This window comes from Apteryx mantelli, chromosome 11 (assembly GCF_036417845.1).
Source record: "Apteryx mantelli isolate bAptMan1 chromosome 11, bAptMan1.hap1, whole genome shotgun sequence".
Classification (NCBI taxonomy): domain Eukaryota; kingdom Metazoa; phylum Chordata; class Aves; order Apterygiformes; family Apterygidae; genus Apteryx; species Apteryx mantelli.
The window spans coordinates 26,710,539-26,730,182 of NC_089988.1; the positions used below are offsets into that span (position 1 = coordinate 26,710,539).

At 53.2% G+C, this 19,644-nt stretch overlaps 1 protein-coding gene across 1 annotated transcript; it reads left to right on the forward strand.

Annotated features, from left to right (window-relative positions):
• Nucleotides 1–14,778: 14,778 nt before the first annotated feature.
• On the forward strand, nt 14,779–17,689 carry LOC136993049 (olfactory receptor 14J1-like; the record flags this gene model as incomplete). Its single annotated transcript, XM_067303068.1, has 2 exons — nt 14,779–15,231; nt 17,603–17,689. Coding segments are annotated over 2 exons (540 nt in total), but the record flags the coding sequence as incomplete, so codon positions are not given.
• Nucleotides 17,690–19,644: the final 1,955 nt, after the last annotated feature.

Consider the following 19,644-nt stretch of genomic DNA (forward strand, 5'->3'; position numbering starts at 1 on the left):
GGGGTGTGAAGCCAGGGAGCACACCCAGGTCTGCGCAGGGCTGTGATTCAGAGCAGTGTCCCTGCACCCCAGGGTGCTGTGTGCCCGGGGCAGTAACTCTGCTGCCTGCGAGGATGAGCCCTCCACCTGCCCAGGGAGCTCCCCACAGCACTATGGGGAGAAACTCTTAGTGAGAGGAGCGACCCCCGGCAGGGCAGGTTCATTCTCCTGCTGAGAGGGTGCTGCGTGGGTCACGGTTGCTCACAGCTCTAGCTCATGCACAGGAGATGTCCGAGGGGGTCTTTTCAAGAGGAGATCAAGAGAAGGGCTGCTTGAAAGGGAAGGAGCTTTCCTTCAGATGTCTGCATTTTCAGTTTCCTAATTTTGACACGGAGAATGAAGGAACAAGTTTTCTTTTTTGGGAAGAAAGTGGGAGTACTAAACCTTCACTCTCCGAGATTAATTGGTCTGTGAGAAACCTCAGGAAGCCGCTTCATCCCAACCTTAGCCTACAGACAGCATCCACATCACCTTTGTGGCCTCATAGGAGTTTACGTGACCTGCTGCTTAGGACGTGCATGCACAGAGATGCCCCTAGAGAGTGCCCTGATCCGAGAGGTTTCCTTAGGGCAGAACTGAGCACACAGCGGGTGGGATGGGGTCTGTGAGCACTGAGCAGGAGAAGATGTTGTGACAGAGAAAGAGCTGGCAGCAGGGACAGCTCCAGGCAGCAGGGATGGGCAGGGAATGAGAGGGAACTGCAGGGCATGAGCCACCTCCCCTTCAGCCAGACCTGCGACAGAGGAGAGGGACATCTCTCCTGCTCTGGGCCCATTTCATGCTGCCTGACAAAGGGGCTGAGAGTGACTGCCCTGCGATGTCACCATCTGCAAGGTGGCATGCCCAGCTGGTTAAGGGGAAGGCTTTCCAGAATGCCTTTCTGTCTCTCTCCTTGCCTCCCTTGGCAGCAGGATCATGGCGTTGCTCCTTGTTTCCCCTCCTGTCCATGCTGCTCCTGTTCTTGTTTTGGGGCTTTCTGGGGTTGGGTGTTTTCAGCTGCAATTCAGACATTGATGCTGCACGTTGTGGAACAGAGGGGTCTGCATGGGAATGAGGTGGCCCCAGCTCCCTTATAACATGTGGAGCTCCAGGAAAGGTAGTCTGTGGGGCTGGGAAATGAGCTGACTCTCCCTTAAGGAGAGCCCATCTCCAGTCCTAACGGTCCTTTCACTGTTTCCCTGTGGTGTCCTGCCAGGCTGCAACCTGCCCTCTAGAAAGGCACCGTTGTCTCATAGCACCTCTGTGATATCTGAGAGCCCCATGAGGAAGGTGCAGAGATGCTGAGAGTATGGAGATGGTGGTGGGAGGCTGTATGTGGGCACCTGCAAAGAGCCCTGTGTGTCCTTGGCTAGAAGGGGAGTGTGGAGAGCTCCGTCAGGTGCCCGGAGGAAGGGTGAGAAGTTTGGAGCTGTGCACTTTGAAACTGGACTTGTGTGCTGTCAGCAGGGGCTGGTTTCCTTCTAGGGCAACATATGAGTGTGATCATCCTCCAGCTCCAAGAGAGAACTGCAACATTTGGGATTTCTTTGCTTGAAAGGTCTCTGCTAACTTCTCAATGTCTTTTCTTCTTTGCACAGTCCCCCATGCCTGGAGGTCACAAAACGTCCAACAGCAGCTCCTTCAATGAGTTCCTCCTCCTGGCATTTGTGGACACGTGGGAGCTGCAGCTCTTGCACTTCTCACTCTTCCTGGGCACCTACCTGTCTGCCCTCCTGGGCAACGGCATCATCATCACAGCTGTAGCCTGTGACCACCACCTCCACACCCCCGTGTGCTTCTTCCTCCTCAACCTCTCTGTTCTGGACCTTGGCACCTTGTCCACCACAGTCCCCAAATCCATGGCCAGTTCCCTGTGGGAGAACAGGGCCATTTCCTACTCAGGATGTGCTGCTCAAGTCTTCCTGGTTGTCTTCTTCTTAGGAGGAGAGTATTTTCTCCTCACTGTTATGGCCTATGACCGCTACGTTGCCATCTGCAGACCCCTGCACTACGGCACACTCATGGGCAGCACAGCTTGGGTCAAAATGGCAGCAGCTGCCTGGGGCAGTGCTTTTCTCCATGCTCTCCTGCACACTGCTAACACCTTTTCAATACCACTCTGCCAAGGCAATATCGTGGAACAGTTCTTCTGTGAGATTCCGCAGATCCTCAAGCTCTCCTGCTCATACTCCTACCTCAGGGAAGTTGGGCTTATTGCATTTAGTGCTTCTATAATATTTGGGTGTTTCATTTTCATTGTGCTGTCCTACGTGCAGATCTTCACTGCTGTGCTGAGGATCCCCTCTGAGCAGGGCCAAAACAAAGCCTTTTCCACATGCCTCCCTCACCTCGCCGTGTTCTCCCTGTTTCTCAGCACTGACGCTTCTGCCTACCTGAAGCCCCGCTCCATCTCCTCCCCAGCTCTGGATCTAGTGGTAACTGTTCTGTACAAGGTGGTGCCTCCAGCAGTGAACCCCCTCATCTACAGCATGAGGAACAAGGAGTTCAAAGATGCCCTGAGGAAAGTGATTTCCTGGACATTTTTCAGCAGTGGTAACATTGCCTTTGCTCTCCACAAATGACTCCCCCTGTGTCCTGTACCAGGACTGAGCTTTGTTTGCTCACTTTATTTTTATGTGACTTTTATTACTGATGTTATTATTATTTGTTACCATGTTGCTACAGAAATGCTTGGATTCATTCCACCTTTGCTGAGGCTGCTCTGTCTCACCTGGTGCCCATATAAAGTTGTGTCCAACACTGGGTCAGAGCTGAGTCCATCGCAATATCTGTTTACTAAAGTAGGTTCTTGCAGGTGCAGTGCCTGAAGGCTGGGCTCTTCCTCCAAAGCTGCTGTCCCTTATGTCATGTCCCCAGCACATTTCCTTGAGACAATCTTGCCCACCCCGCATGCTGATCGTTACCCCAGAAGTCATCCTGCCAGACAAGGCTCCATGCCCAGCTGGAGGACTGCATGTCCAGCTGTGATCCCTGGGAGGATGAGCCCTCTGCTGGGTCCTCTGCAGGGCTGTCAGGGAGCATGCAGAAGAAGTCCTGGGGTGTTCTACTGGGCCTGTAGACCGTCCTCCTCCCATGGCAGGACTCAAACAGTGTCTGTCAGAACACAGATTCAGCCAAGCTCGTTGTTGCATGAACGGAGAGGAGAAACTGCCCCATGAAACTCCTCACACACCCAGCCTCACATACCACCTATTTCCAGCACCGGCCATTCCCTGTGGTCCTGGTGAGGGGTCATCTTTGAATGTGACCCGCTCCGTCTGCCTGCTGGGCTCAGCACCTGTATGGGGGGAATGGCCAGCCCTGCCTGGGTTCTCTCTGGGCCCAGACCTCATCAGACCCTGGAGCATGGCCTTCTGCTAACCCTGGGGGGACAGGGACAGGGCTGGGCAGGGTCTGGGGACTGGTGGGAGGCTGCCCCGCAGAAGGCCTGAGGGGGACGGGGCACCAAGGGCTGTCATGGGGACCATGCCTGCAGGATGTTTCCCCACCCCAGAATGCATCCTGTCCTGTGGGGTCCCCACACAGTGGGGTCATGGGGCCACGTGCAGGGCAGCAGGGCTGGGCCAGTGGAGGGATGAGGTGCTGATGGGAGCCACGACACTCCAGAAGCTCCTGACGGTCATGGCGGGGACTCGCTGCTGCTAGCAGGGTTGGGGGTTCCTTGAGGGCTATTGCCACCAGCACGACTTGCCAAGACTCTCAGACCCAGCACAGATGGTCGGTGCCCAGCAATGCAGCTCACAGTGCCCCCCGTCCTGTGTCGCCATCCTCTCTCAGGAGCACTGCCGGGTGCATCACTCCCTGCCCAGGTGTGGAGCGGAGCTGCTGGAGGTCTGCTCTTCTCATGCCAGCTGCCCCCACCTCTGCTGTTGCACTGGTCCACAGACTCTGCGCTGGGTCATGTTAGGTCTCCATACATTCTCATCTGAGACAATGTAGGGACCTGAAGCACATAGCTCTGCTTAGAGCTGGCCACAACGACCTGCCTGTGTGTTCCCAGGAGATCCCAGCAAGGCTGTGCTTGAGGTGAGGTTGGGATTGTCCTCAGTCAAAGTTGGTGGGACGGTCTGGCTGGGGGCCAAGGGGAGGAAAGGACAAGAGACAACAAGGAGAAGATGCAGAAAGGGAAATTTCAAATGAGTTGAAGGAAAAAATAAAGAAACATCCATGGCAGTTGAGCAGCACCGGGGCAGGGGGCAGGAAATCTTAAAAAAACTCTCCTGGAGAAAGCACCTACCAGCCTGATCTAAGTGTCAGGTTAGCCCAGCTCAGAGCAGATCATGCTCCTGGAGATCTCTGGCAGTCCCTCCCAACCCAAATCCTCTAGGAGGAAGGGGTTGGAAGGCAGAGTGACAGTCAGGGGACACTATTGTGGGGTTGAGGCCTTGCTGGCACTTGTACTGCCTGGTCAAGCCTGTCCTCAGAGTCACACAGTGAGTGAGTTCATCCTCAGAAGGAGTCTCTGCTCCATGGGCAACAGGAGTCAAACCAGTGCCAGGAGACTGCAGAAACATTCTCAGGAACACACCAGGCATTCAGGCCCTTTGACTGCTGAGGTGTCCCCAGACCGGTGCTTTGCATCCTGGATCTGAAGGGCTGAGAAATCTTTAGAGCCAGAGCAGATTGTAGTCCCACCTCCTGGGCTCATGGGTTACAGGGCATCAGCAGGGCTGTACCAGCTGCAGGGAGGGAATCAGTGCCCAGGGCATGAGCAGATCCCCCTCTGACCTCCCCTCTCTCTTCAAACCCCAGAACAGAGATCGTCTTTCCTGTGTCGTCCCTCCCTGCCGGGCTGTATTCCAACCGGAGGGGACACAGGCCCTCCCACTGGGGAAATGCAGGAGAGGCCAGTCTCATCTAGAGGAGTGGGGTCCCACCACAGCTGCTGGGTGGCCAGGCCTGCAGGCTGCAGACCCCACTCTGTTCACTGCAGATCTCCTGCCTGGGGCTGCAGGGTGCCCAGCAACAAGACAGGCATGCTTGGGGGTCTGGTGCCACTGGGGTGGTGGCCTTTGCACCAGCCTCTGTCTGTAAGTTACTCAGGAGATTCTCCACCTCCATGTTAGTGGCAAAGTAGTGGAGAAGGGGAAAAAGGAAAGCCTTTGTCCGTGAGATCGCCCGGTCAGACCTCTACTGCCTTCTCCTGCTGCATCACCCCCCCAAATCCTTTCACAGGAGCATTCTTTGGTTTCTGACTCTCTATCTGACTCCGCTTTGAGCAGCACCTTGCACTACAGGCCTCCTGTGGTCCCTTCAACCTGAATTATCCTGAACACCTACGATCTCAGGCCCCATTTCAAGCACAGAGCAAATGTCTCTGGGACAGGAGAACTTTGTGCTTTATGTGACCATCTAAAAGAAGGCAGGTGACTCCTCCCTGTTGACTCTAAGGGCAGCCTGGCAGGCACTACCTCAGACATATCTACATCACAGCGGAAATTCTTTGCATCCACCTTTAACCACCTGAAAGGCAATTGCCTGGATCCCCTCAGCCGTGAGGGGAGAAATGCAGGCTTTTATGCGGTGTGATTTCTGTATCTCTGTAGTTTGTGCCTCTAAGTAGATGGTGCCACCCTCCCCTTGGTTTCTTGCCTGAAGCTCAGGCTGAATGGGGATGTGAATGTGGAGGTTGGCTATCACTGCAGTGACCGTGAGATGGTGGAGAGGTAAGAGGAATAAGAGAGTCACCACCCTGGACTGCAGCAGAGAGGATTTCATCTTGTTTGGGATGGAGTTAGGCAAGTGAAAGCTCAGCTGGAGCTGGAGCTGGAGCTGGATCTAGGAAGGGATGGGGAGGGTAACCTGAAGGACTTCTGTAGGGATGTTGGCAGTACAAGGCAGGCGGGCAAGGAAAATGTGTTCTCCCTGCTCAGTGGGGCAGGGGACGTAGTGACAAAGAGAGGGGAAAGGCTGAGGAGCTCATTGCCTCTTTTCCCTTGTCTTTTCCTGGTCTTGTCTACTGCCAGGCCTCCCTGGCCCCCGAGTCCTTTGGCAGCAGCTGTGGTAGCAAAGCCTCACCCATGGTAGAGGACAATGCATCTGGGGAGGACTTTTGCCCAGTGGGCACACAGAAGTGCATGGGACCAGATGGGAAGCACGCCAGGGTGCAGGGAGAGGTGGCTGGAGTCACTGCAACGCTGCTCCCAATTGTCTGTGAAATGTCAGGGTAATCAGGGCAGTTCCTGATTACTGGGAAAAGGCAGAAATTGTACCCATTTTCCAGAAGGGCAAGAGGGAGGATCTGGGGAATAACAGGCTGGTCCTCTTCATCTCAGTCCCTGGGAAGGTGATCGAGCAAATCCTCCTGGAAACCATCTCCAAGCATAGGAAGGAGAAGGCCTGGAAGAGGCAGCATGCGTTCACCAAGGGGAAATGGAAAGCATGCCTGACCAACCTGATTGCCTTCTACCATCAGATGAATGCCTGTGTGCACAATGAAAAGGGAGTGTGGCGAGATGTTTTAGGGACTCCTTTAAAACAGCATGGTAACACAGGTATGTTGAGATTTGTGTAAATTTGGCCATCCAGAAGTAGAGCATTTCCTTGAAGCTGGTCACCCTGCTTTCCTCACCAGTTGAGAGAGCCTGACACCTCAGAGTGCGACGTGCTCTGCGCAAAGAGTGAAGAGTGGCATGGACAGCTGTGGGCAGGGTGTGGTTTTCTGAGCCCTGGGCTCTGTGTGAGACACAAAAATATTTTGTTTAATGGTGTAAGTCTGATTATAACAGAAATGTTTAGAAAATGAATTAAAAATGAAACACGAAAGAAATTAAGAAATAGATTGAAAGCAAAGAATTTTTTTTTATCCTTTCCAGCTTTTAATTTTTTTGTGTTCCTATTATCTTTCTTGAGTCATTTATTTATTTTTTCTTAATATAGTGGTCTTTCAGGGGAATGCTGTGTTTTTTCTTTTTTTTTTAAAAAAGGAAAGAGATTTTCAGAGCTGGGGTGGGATGCAGTCACAGGGTCATGGACAGCTGGTGCCTTTGCAGGTGCCCTGGTCCCCTCTGCCCAGCCTCCCTCTGCACCTCCGAGGGGCTCCGGTCTCCCACAGGTCCCCTGTGAGAGCTGCCAGGCCCAGGCAGGTCCCTCAGAGACACCGGGGCCTCTCCAAGTGCCCCTGGGTGCTTGTGGTTGGACACCTGAGCTCTGCCTGGAAAGGTGAAGAACTGTTTTCAACATGTCAAAAATAGGAGCACACTTTCATCAGCACAAAAGATTGGTTAATTTTTAATGTCAATGTTTTCCTATGATGAAAGAGTGGAAATCTTCAGGAAGGGTGTTAGTCTCGGGAGAAGAAATATCGATCTGCCCATTAACTTGCATTACCACTGCTCTGTCTCTTATGCTGTGGGTTTAATCTCAGTAACCTTTTACATATTTCCATATATCCTGCTTAATTGATCATTTCTAAAGTCATCTTTGCATCAGAGTTTCTGGGCATGTGCACAGTTGAGGATTGTATTTTATTTCTTATGACACTGGATCAAGATTATTTTTGTTTGTCTGCAATTAAGACAAATCCTTCTGCGCCTGTTTGCAGCTAGTTCTCGAAGGAAAGCAGGTGGGAATTGGTGCACACGAGCTGTAACATTCAGCTGCAGCCTTGAGTGGCAAAAGGTTCGATTTTCACAAGAGTGATCTGAAGTCCCCAGTGGTTGATGAGAGAACTGGTAGGGCTGGGAAGGTGGGAGGAATATTTTCCATGGATGTCTGACATCAAGGATGCTACTTTTTCTACATGTCCCGACATCATTAGGAGACACTCTGGATCCATATCAGTTGGAGAATGTGGATATCACCCTAATTTGAAAGCTGAAAACTAAGGAAAACTTTAAAAACAGAAATCCTTTTTTTTTTTTTCTTTTTTGTGCTCATTGAAATCTTCCTCTTTTAAATACACTCCTGAAACCTCCCAATTAGCCACACAAGAATTGAAGAAAATTATGGAAAGAGGCCTGGCTCCTTAGGGTTTTTTGCATATTAATGACCCCTCAAATATATTTGGTGCTGAGCCCATGAACCTCAGGTGCTGAGACTGAACAAACCTCTCAAGAAAGTCAAAAGAAAATCCCTGAGTTTCTTGGAGCGTTAACAGGTTCCACTGAGGGCCATTACCAAGAAAGGCTCCCCAGGGATTGATTAGAGCCTAAAGTTGGAAGCCCTGACTGCAGGTAGGCAAAGGCAATGTGAGGGTGGCTGCGATGCCAAGTCAACCTTGATGTGTGTTATCAAGCAGAGTGACCAGGCCCTGACAGCCAGCTCCTGGGTAGGGTGATGCTTTCCATCAAGTATTGCTCAGGACTCTTCCTGGGGGCAGTGTGAGGTGACAGTGCAAAATGCCGAGTGCAGGACAACGTTACAACACCTCCTGGGATCCCCGGGGGTGAGGAGGCAACAAGGCCCAGTACTGTAACAAAACATCATCTTCTTGTGGGCCTTGATGTCAGAGACACCAGCCATAGTAAAAGGAAAAAATTCCTCAGTTCTTTTGGAGGTTTTCAGCCTTCACAGTGCCCTTGGTCATCTCCAACATAGGCTGTCCTAAGCTGTCACAAACCTGTGCCTCTTTCCCTGCAGCCTGTACACACCCAACCTGCTTCCCCACCTTGCTCTCACTGCACGATCTCCCCACCTTTATTGAAATCCCTCCATCCTTGTTGGCAGCTCATTGAAACACAAAGCTAGGGACTGATCACGCAGTCCCTCTGGGTGTCCAGTTGCATCACAGCACTACCCTACAAGTGACATTCTTGCTACCTGAAGTGCAGTCTGAACCTCTCAAGATGCACTTTGTGGCTCTTTCCCCTTCTCATGCTGTTTCCCACTGCCAAGAAAAGCTCCATCATCTCTGAAACCACCCTTCAAGCAGTCACAGGTGACTACCGTATTGGCCTTAGCCTCCACTTCAGCAGGCTAAGGAAGTCCAGGTCCCTCAACCTCCCCATACAAGTTATGTGCTTCAGACCCCCAACCCCATCTGGGCAGACCTCCCCTGGACCCTCTCCAGTTGCTCCTCATTCCTCCAGCACTGGGTACCCCACACTGGGACACGTTCCAGACGTGGCCACACCAGTGCTGAGAGGAGGGGGATAAGGACTGCCCTTGCCCGGGTGGCCATGCTCTTCCTAACACAGCCCTGCATGCAGCTGGCCTCATTTGTGGTGAGCATGCACCACACACTCATATAGCATTCCCCATAATGTCCAGGGCCTTCTCCTCAGGGTCAATCCTCTGTCTGTCAGGTCTCTGCCCGTCCTGATGCACAGGTAGTTCTGCCCGTCCTGATGCACAGGTAGTTCTGCCCTGCTGATGAGTCTTTCAAACAGGACAGGATGTGGAAAGTAGACCCCTGCATAACCCACCTTTACCTGGCTTCCTGGTAAAGCATGACCCATTCACGAAAACCCTCTGATCTCGATCATCCAAGCAGTTTTTTGCCCATCTGGATGTCAGCTGGACATCCACTACTCTCCTCTCCTCCACAAGTACTTGTCTTTTTTCACAGAAGACAATCAGGTTGCTGAGGAATGATTTACCTTGGGTAAATCCATGCTGACTGTTCCCAGGCACATTCTTCATGTGCTCAGAAATGTGATCTGAGAGGACTGGCTCCATGACACACTCCTCACCAACGTGAGGCTGAATGGCCTACAGCTCCCCAGGCTGTCCTTGTGGCTGTTTTTGAAGATGGGCACAACATATTCCTAATTTTGGTCTTTGGGACCTCCACTGATCTCCACAACCTTGCAAAGATGATAGAGAGCAGCCTTGCTGTCACAGCAGCCAGCTCTGATGCCAGCCATCCAATCCCATAGACTTGTATGGGTTGAGTTCTAGAGGCTTGGGCACTGCAGGTTGCTTTTCTCCTCAGCAGTCCTGACTCTAGGCACAACAGCTCAGGAGACCTTGTTGGTGAAGACTGAAGCCAGGAAGGACTTGACTTCCTCAGACACATCTACATCTGCTTTTACTAGGATTCCTGCCCCAGTCAGCAGTGACCCTACATTTCCTTGTTTATTCTTTTACTGTTACTGAAGCAGCAGCAGCTCTTCTTCCTGTTCTTCACATCCCTTGCAAGTGTCTCTATTGCAGAGGAGCTTTGGCTTCCTTAACACCATCCTTACTTTGCTGGACAATATTTCTAAATGCCTCCTTTGCAGCCTCTCCCTACTTCCCCTTTCTGTATGCTGCCTGATTGCCCTGGAGCTCACGTGTGAGCTCCCTGTTTAGCCAAGCTGGGGTCCAGAGATGGCTACTAGTTCTACAAACTGTTCATTATGGAGCATTCTTGTGCTTAAAGGGTGCTTAATGACCTGCCAGCTTTCCTGAGCTCCTCTGCCTTTTAGAACTGCCTCCCTTTATCCATCCCATGGAAGAGCTCCATACATCCAAGCTACCCCTTCTCACATAGGGCATCCCCCTCCTCATCTTCCCTGATGCTCTATCCCGAGAACTTGTACCCTGCCACTGAAGGACTGCAGTCATGTGTGTGATCCCACCACATCTCAGTTATTCCAACCGTGGGGCAGTCCCGTGACAGGCTCCATATGTTTGCATATATTTTGGTTTCAGCATCTCAGCTGTGGTGCCGACTGAAGATTTGTCACAGGGAAACATTTTAGCCGGGACCTCATGTATGCAAAGGCTTTGACTGCAAGTGGTGACACGCTGGCCAGCGAGAAACAGAGCTGGGCCACACAGGAATGGCAGGAGAGGGGTTTGCTGCCTGAGCTGACTCTGCAGCACCTTGGGGTCTGTGACAGAAGTGAGCTGATCTCCAGGAAGGACAAGGTGCCACTGAAGAAGTCCCTGGACCTGGGTAGCCTGTGATCCAGCCACCCTGAGGTCATCATTAGCCCAGTCCCTGCTCATATCATGCCGGGGAGTGAGAAAAGGTTCAGAGGGCAGAAAGCAAGAGTCTGAGAGTGCAGATACTGGAGTGGAGCCCTTGGTGTGATGTGTCTCCCATTTGTGCAGCATGCTTGGATGTAGACAGTGCAGACTGTGCCTAAAGGCAGTGGTGGGATTCATTTGTTTGGGCACAGGTAGGAAACCCAAGATGCCCTGGGGCACTTGCCCAGCAACCACTCCAAAAAGGCATGGCTTCCTGTAGGTCCCATGCTATGACTACTAGAGACATGTGGACGTGCTGGACACAACAGGCATCCGACATGGCCCTGCCAGCCTATTTCTCTGTCATTAAATCAAGTGTCTGCACTGAATTGCATTAGCGGTGTGTAACACTGGGATCTTCCTATGTCTCAGCTTTATAGTGAGTGGAGCCCTAGGAGGCATCTAGTGTCATTTCAGATGGCCAAGGGGATTCCCCACCTGGCCCCCACCTCAGGCTCTAGAAGGATAGGGGTGTCGTAGTTGCTCCATCAGAGCAAGAAGACTCTGGCACATGCCTTGGTCCACCTCTGTCTCTTCCAGTGTCACCAGGTGTTTGTGTGTTGAGCAACTGACTCCCACCCTCCATCTCCAGTGATTATAATGGGAGCTTAGACAAGGAGCTCCCATGCAGAAACCTCTGTTGTGCACACTTCATTATTTTGCAAGGGGAATCCCACCTGCTGTGTGTCTGTGAAGTTCACAGGAGGGATCTGCATCCCACTGAGTCCCAGGGGCTTCTAAATGGGCATGCGATGCCCAGACTGACTCATCTGAATGAAAACCTGAACCATGGGTGAATGACCTCCCTTCTTGTCAGCTTCTAGGTGTCCTGACAAGTTAAGAGATGGCAATATGGATTTCCTGGGTGGGATGTTTCCACCTACTGTAGATAACCATCCTCTGATGAAACAAGGGACAATGTTGTAACTGGTCTCTCTGTGTTGTTTAGAGAGGGACCTCTATAGTGATTATTTTAGTTTGTTGCAGGGAACATTTCCCGGGAGGAGGGAGCACAAGGGACAGAGAAAGCCATGAGCTCAGCTGGGCCTCTGCTCCTGAGTGGGGCCAGGATCCAGGGAAGGAGGGAGCTCATGGCAACTGGGCAGCACTGCCCAGAGACAGCTGTGTGCAGGAGCAGCTCCTCTGCAAAGAGTAGTACAGCTCCGGGCACTGCCTGCTGCTGCTGACATGAGAGGAGACAAGGCAGAGAGAAGTAGAAGGCAGTGTGGAGTGGGAGGACAGACAGCTTATTGTGAGAGAAGTCTTCACATCCCTGAACACGGTAAGTCTCTGGCTGCAGGGCAATGCCACTGAGGTTCCTGGAAGGGTCTTCTAAACCTATTTCATCCCATGACTGATAGTTTTTTTAAGGATTACTCTCCTTTGCAGAGGAGGGGGAGATGCTTCAGAGCAGGCATTCCCTGCCACATCGTCACAGGGACAGGGCATGCTGCTACTTTCTCCCAAGGACAGCTGCAGGGCTGTGAAGCTGGGATATGCACCTAGGTCTGCCCAGGGCTTTGATTAGAGCAGTGTCCCTGTACCGCAGAGGAAGGTGCAAAAAAGGCTACTTGAAAGGGAAAGAGCTTTCCTTCCAGGGCTTTCAGGTTCCTAATGCTGGCAGGGAGGAAAAAGGAAAGCGTTTTCTGGTTTGGCAAGGAACTGGGGCTCACTAACCTTCCCTCTCAGAGATCAGTAGGTCTGTGAGAAAGCTCAGCAAACCCTTTCAGCCCCACCTCCACCTACAGCAGCACCAGCAGCACCTTTATGGACTTATCAGGGTTAATGTGACCTGCTCCTTAGGACCTGTGAGCACAGAGATGCCCCTGGACAGTGCCCTGATCCGGGAGGGCAGAACTGTGCACAGAGAGGGTGGGACAGGGTCTGTGAGTACTGACAGGGAAAAGATGTTGGGAGAGAGAAAGCTGCAGGCAGCAGGAACAGCCCCAGGCAACAGAGATGGGCAGGGAGTGAGAGGCAACTGCCAACAGAATCGTCATGGGAGGATGGATTTGGGCAAGTCATGGTCAGTGGTCAGTCCCTCCGATGCAGGCACCTTCCTCTGAGCAAGCTCCCTGTGTCTCCTCTCCCATGCAGCAGAGCCTCTGCCCTGACAGCCATGGGGTCCAGGGCATGAGCTGCCTTCTCTGCAGCCAGCCCTCCAGCAGAGGAGAGATGCCCGACAATGGGACTGAGAGTGACAGCCCTGCGATGCCACTGCCTGCGAGGCGGCATGCCTAGCTGGTAAGGTGAAGGCTTTCATGAGTTCCTGTCTGTCTCTCTCTTCTTGCCTCCCTTGGCTGCAGGATCATGGTGCTGCTCCTTGTTTCCCCTCGTGGCCATGCTGCTCCTGTTCTCAGGCTCTCGGACTCTCTGGGGTGGGAAGTTTCAGCTGCAGTTCATGGATGGATGCTACAAGTTGTGCAGCAGAGGGGTCTGCACGGGAATGAGGTTGCCCCATCCCCCTTCTGACTTATGGAGCTCCAGGAAATGCAGTCCATGGGGCTGGGAAATGAGCTGACTCTGCCTTAAGGAGAATCCATCTCCAGTCCTAACAGTCCTTTGACCATTTCCCTGTGGTGTCCTGGCAGACTGCGTGCTGCCCTCTGGAAAGGTACTGCTGTCTCATAGTACTGCTGTGATATCTGAGAGCCCCATGAGGAAGGTGCAGAGATGCTGAGAGTATGGAGATGGTGGTGGGAGGCTGTATGTGGGCATCTGAAAAGAGCCCTGTGTGTGCTTGGCTAGAAGGGGAGTGTGGAAAGCTCCCTCAGGTGCCTGGAGAAAGGGTGAGAAGTTTGGAGCTGTGCACTTTGAAACTGGACTCGTGTGCTCTCAGCGGGGACTGGTTTCTCTCCAGGGCAACATATGAGTGTGATCATCCTCCAGCCCAAAGATTTACAAGCACAGTACAGCTGGGAACGAGACTAATAGACAGACTAGCTGTCCTCACTCTGCAACAAGGGACAGTGAATCCGTTTTTCTCAGGACTCAGTAGAAATGCCAAGGGTTTCTGCCTTCGAGGAACACTCCCCAGTGGTGACAAGAACATCCAAAAGAAAAATAAAAAATCCCTGAAACTCTCTTCCTCAAACCTCATTCGTTAGAATTCAGAGTGAAGCTGCTGAAAAGCCCTTCTACACGATGAGTGGTTTTCACCTGACAGAAAGTGTGACTGTCAGAGCTGGTCACCCCCATTCCCCTGTGCCCACTGCTTGACAGCAGGACTGACTGCTGTGGAGCCCATGGGCAGAGGTCCCTGCTCCTCACAGCACACTCAGCCAGGGCAAAGCGGAGCTCAAGCAAGGGAACCACACAGAGATCCTCTCAGTAAAGAGAGAGGCAATGTGGGGGCTTGTATGAGAACTGCAACATTTGGGGGTTTCTTGCCTTGAGAAGTCTCTCCTAACTTCTCAATGCCTTTTCTTCTTTGCACAGATCCCAAAGCCCAGAGGGAGTAAAATGTCCAACAGCAGCTCCTTCAATGAGTTCCTCCTCCTGGCATTTGCAGACACACGGGAGCTGCAGCTCTTGCACTTCTCGCTCTTCCTGGGCATCTACCTGGCTGCCCTCCTGGGCAACGGCCTCATCATCACAGCTGTAGCCTGTGACCACCGCCTCCACACCCCCATGTACTTCTTCCTCCTCAACCTCTCCCTCCTCGACCTTGGCACTGTCTCCACCACTGTCCCCAAATCCATGGCCAATTCCCTCTGGAACACCAGGGCCATTTCCTGCTCAGGATGTGCTGCCCAGCTCTTCCTGGTTGTCTTCTTGTTTGGAGGGGAGTTTTCTCTTCTCACTGTCATGGCCTATGACCGCTATGTTGCCATCTGCAAACCCTTGCACTACGGCACACTCATGGGCAGCAGAGCTTGTGTCAAAATGGCAGCAGCTGCTTGGGCCAGTGTTTTTCTCCATGCTCTCCTGCACACTGGGAACACATTTTCAATTCCACTCTGCCAAGGCAATATCGTGGAACAGTTCTTCTGTGAGATTCCGCAGATCCTCAAGCTCTCCTGCTCAGACTCCTACCTCAGGAAAGTTGGGCTTCTTGTGTTTACTGCCTGTTTAGGCTTTGGGTGTTTTGTTTCCATTGTGCTGTCCTATGTGCAGATCTTCACAGCTGTGCTGAGGATCCCCTCTGAGCAGGGTCGGCACAAAGCCTTTTCCATGTGCCTCCCTCACCTGGCCGTGGTCTCCCTGTTTATCAGCACTGTAATATTTGCCTGCCTGAAGCCCCCCTCCCTCTCCTCCCCAGCTCTGGATCTGGTGCTGGCTGTTCTCTACTCAGTGGTGCCTCCAGCAATGAACCCCCTCATCTACAGCATGAGGAACAAGGAGCTCAAAGATGCACTGAAAAAACTGGTTCAGTAGGTACAATATCAGCACCAGCAACTTTCCCATGTGCATCTGCTCCTCATTCCCAAGGTATTTGGCAACATCATAGCTATGTGTTGTTCATGTCTTTCTTTCTTTCTTATTTTTCTCTTTTATAGTCTCTGAAAATAAAAAATATTTTGCTTCGTGCCATTTGTCCTCGGGAATCTCTCATTTGAATCTGATCCAGAGACTGTGTTGAAGCAGGAAGCCAGGCTTCCCCCTTCATCAGCAGAGATGGGAGAACCCCAGAGCCCTCTAGTCTGAACTCCTTTGGATGTCCTCAGTGCAATGAGGAGAGTTTCCCTTTGCAGGGTCTCTTTTGGTGCAGACACCAAGGGAGCTCTGGGGGACAGTGTCAGGCTCAGATGAGTACAGCCATGGCCAGACCATCGGTCTTGTGTCCATTAGGAGAGCTCAGCTCCTCTGGCCACATTCAGGGTATGATCCCACACCCCTCTCCTCTGAGGGTGGCAACCGACTGTCACCATGGGCTGGTCCCTTCTCTCTACAGCGTTCCAATACTCAAAGCAGAGCAAGAATTGAAAGGAGGAGAGTCTGGATGAAGTCTGTAGGGACAGCCCCTCTGTTCCTCAGGACCGTTCCCCCACTGCCACAGCAGGCATTTCCTCACTGCAGCCTTTGCGTGGGGCCTGCAGCTTTCTTGGAGACACATCCACCAACAGCAGCAGGACTTTCTCTTTTCAGGGCTTTTCTCCTCATTTCCACACTGTCCTGCCTTGCTCTGGTGTGTGTGTATGGCCTCAGTGCTCTTGTAACATGCTGGTGGTAGGTTTGTGCTTCCCTGTGCATTCCTGTGAGCTCAGGCAGGGCCAGGCATTGGGTGCATTTAGGCCAGACCTGGCCTGCACAATAATATTGCGATAATAAAAGGGGATCCCCTCCATTATGTGCCTGAGGTCTGGCCTTTCTTCAGAAGCTGGAGTCAAAAATACACCCAAAGAAACTGCACCTCAGAAGGGCCTGCTGCTCTGCTTGTGAACGCCATGGGATGTGGGGGACAAGCTCAGAGTCTCCATGTGATCTGTTAGGGGCTGAGGGCTGGATCCAGGATACATCTCTTGGTGACCAGTGCTAGTGGAGATGGGGAATGGTCTCTGATTTTTCTGCCCGAGGCTGTTCCACAGGTGACAGTGCTGATGAGAGATGCCCATCCTTCTGGAGGGGAATCTGGAGCTGCCAGCAGAGCTCAGGGGATCTCCAGGGACAACATGTGCCTGGGGTGGGCAGTGAGTGGAGCCTCACACAATGAGGGACAGTCCACGGTGGTGGAGTGACCAGAAGGTAGAGCACTAAATCCAGGTACGCATGGGGAAATGAGGGCTCTGCAATCCCCAGAGAGGCAGTGGGGACCCAGGAGGCCCAGGGAAGGGGCACTGGAGAGTGATTCCTGCATCCTTAGTGAAACATCACAGGCTGGAGCCTTGCCTGAGTTATGCTGTGGATGTGCCTATTCCTGGCCCTGCACCTCTCATGTCTGGACCCATCCCTGTGCCCATCCTGCTGACCTGACTCCCCATCTCTACCTTGAACTGGTCTCTGCACTACAGTCGGGAAAGCCTTAGAAAGGGATGCTGGGACCTGAGCAGCACCCAGAGAAGGTTTTAGATGCAAAAGACGACCATATATCCACAGCAACACTTGCCTGACAGCCAATGTAAAGGTGTAAGGAGAGCTTCAGATTTGGACCCCTACTCAGTTGGGTCAGATTTTATAATGCATGGTTAGGAGAGGAACCTCCAGCTCCCCTGAGGGCGGTGCTGAAGACTTTCAGGAGTGGGCTGAGGTGGGGTTGGCACATGCAGGGGGGTCAGGAGAGGGCAGCTCCCCTCTGCCAGGCTGGGGCTGGGGCTGAGTCTGTGGCTGGGCATAGCGTTTCCCTGGGAAGATCCCTGAGGAACGGCTCTGGGGGATCCTTCACCTCTGCCCTGGCAGCAGCACCTGTGCTCAGGGTGCCCAGGTGGAAGTGCACAGAGGGTGGAAGGGGCACAGGCTGCCCAGGGGGATCATGGAGGCATTGTTTGTGCATGCAAGGATGGACTGAGGAAAGCTAGAGCACAGCTGGAGGTGCAACCAGAGACCTTGGACATGGAGAGGGCTCGCGGATTATTAAATGACTCTTAAAAATTCCCCTGGAGTCTGGAGGGCCCATACCCAGCCCAGTCTGTGCCCCACGTGGGGGTCAGCAAACAGCCATGCTCTGGGATCTGCCAGGGTCTGGTGCAGAAGAGAGACCGTGCAAGGCTGGCCTTTTCTCCTCTGTCAGGATAGAGAGACCTGCAGCAGGATGGAGGTGGCCATGGACAACCCCACAGCTGGGGTGAGCAGCCAGCATGGGAAAGGGGTGATGTGAGGGGCTGGTCTGGGACGATTGCCCTGGGGGAGCTTCCCCAGTGTGTCCATGTCCAGGCTTTTCTCTCCTGCACCCTCCATGTCCTGGTGCCTTTCCCAGGAGACCTGCATTTGCCCTCCAAGCACACGGCCATGTGCTCCCACACTGCCGTTGACACGCAGTAGCTGCCTGCTGGCATTTTCACCTCCTGGGCCCTTCTCAGCCCAGCCCAGACCCTCCCCTGCTCTCCCCACCTCCCCTGCCCTCTCCCCAGACCACCCAGCAGAGCAACCCAGGCTGGGGTGGTCCTGTAGCAGTGCCCGCTGCAGGGGGCTGCAGAGCTCTGGGCACTCACACCACAGCCCCAGCCCCTCTGAAGGGCACAGCAGGTCCTGGGGGGCAGAGAGGGGTGTCAGCCTCCCCATCAGACCCAGGGCTGGAGGCCAGCACTGGCACAAGGAAATGGAGGCCACTCACTCTGTGTCTCCACTGCTCTCATCACCAGGAGATCCTTAACCCTGGCTGCCTGCAGCCCCTCTGGCCAGCTCCTCTCTCCAGGACAGCACAAGAGTCCTGGCCCTGGGGCTCCTCAGGCAGCTCCAGTGACACAGCAGCCTGCCCCGAGCTGACATACTCAGAAACAGGTTATCATTTATTCTTCTCCACAAGCACAAAATGGCACTTTTGCTCTTCTCTGGAGACATCCCTGCTCCCCAGAGACCCTTTCCCCAGTCAGTGTGTCCGTGCTGGCCTTGCTGGCCATTCCTGCAGTCCTCCCCTGTGCTCCCCGCAGGGATCTGGGCTGGCAGTGCTGCTCTGCAGGGTGAGCGGGCTGTGGGGCCATGGGGTGACTCCACCCTGGCTGTGCTGGTCAGGGCAGACCCAGCTGGCCCAGCATCATTGCACCTGACACCCCCCCTCCCCAGGATCTGTGGCTGTGGAGGATGCCTGGAGCAATCGCAGGGCATTTCACATTGCTCAGGATGTGTTCAGAGGTGTCATTAGACCCAGCCCACTCCCTCTCCTGTGATTTGGTACGTTCCTCAGTTTGGCCCTTTACCTTTGGGTGACTCCACATGGTTTTCAGAGTCTCCACTCACTGCCCATGCCAGGCACACACTGCCCTGGAGATCCCCTCTTCTCTCCGGGTGGCTCCACACTCCCTTCCAGAAGGATGGGCATCTGTGACCAACCTAGTGATATGTGGGACAGTCCCCGGCAGATACCACTTGACCACTCACACTCTCCAGGGCACTGGACACCCACTGGGCACCCTAACACATCACCCTATGAGCGCATCCCTCTTACACCATGGAAAACCCAGGCACAGCCACAGGGCCTTTTTGAGTGCCATTCCCTGAGCACATTCTTGGCTCCAGCTTGGGAAGAAGAGCCCAACCTTCAGGCAGTATGCTGAGGAGATCCCCTTTTATCACAGAGATGCTACTTGGGAGGCCAGCTCTGACACAGTGGTCAGCAGATTTACACAAAGCCTCTGGGTCAGACAGATGGAGTTTGTGCCTCTGGAGGAGAGAGATGAATTCAGACAGTTGTGTACGAACATGCTTATCACAGATAGAATGCCCCAACCGGAAATGTTCCCTGAAGTGGCTTGGAGATCACTTGTGAGGAGAGATGGGCAGCTTATTGCTGCTGAAACAGCACCAACTGAACCAGTTTCTTCAGTGCATCTTTGAGGTCCTTGTTCCTCATGCTGTAGATGGGAGGGTTTGCTGCTGGAGGCACCACCGAGTACAGAACAGTCACCACCAGATCCAGAGCTGGGGAGGAGAGGGAGGGGGGCTTCAGGTAGGCAAACAGGTCAGTGCTGATGAACAGGGAGACCACGGCCAGGTGAGGGAGGCACGTGGAAAAAGCTTTGTGTCATCCCTGCTCAGAGGGCATCCACAGCACAGCAGTGAAGATCTGCACGTAGGACAGCACAATGAAAATGAAACACCCAAAGCCTAAACAGG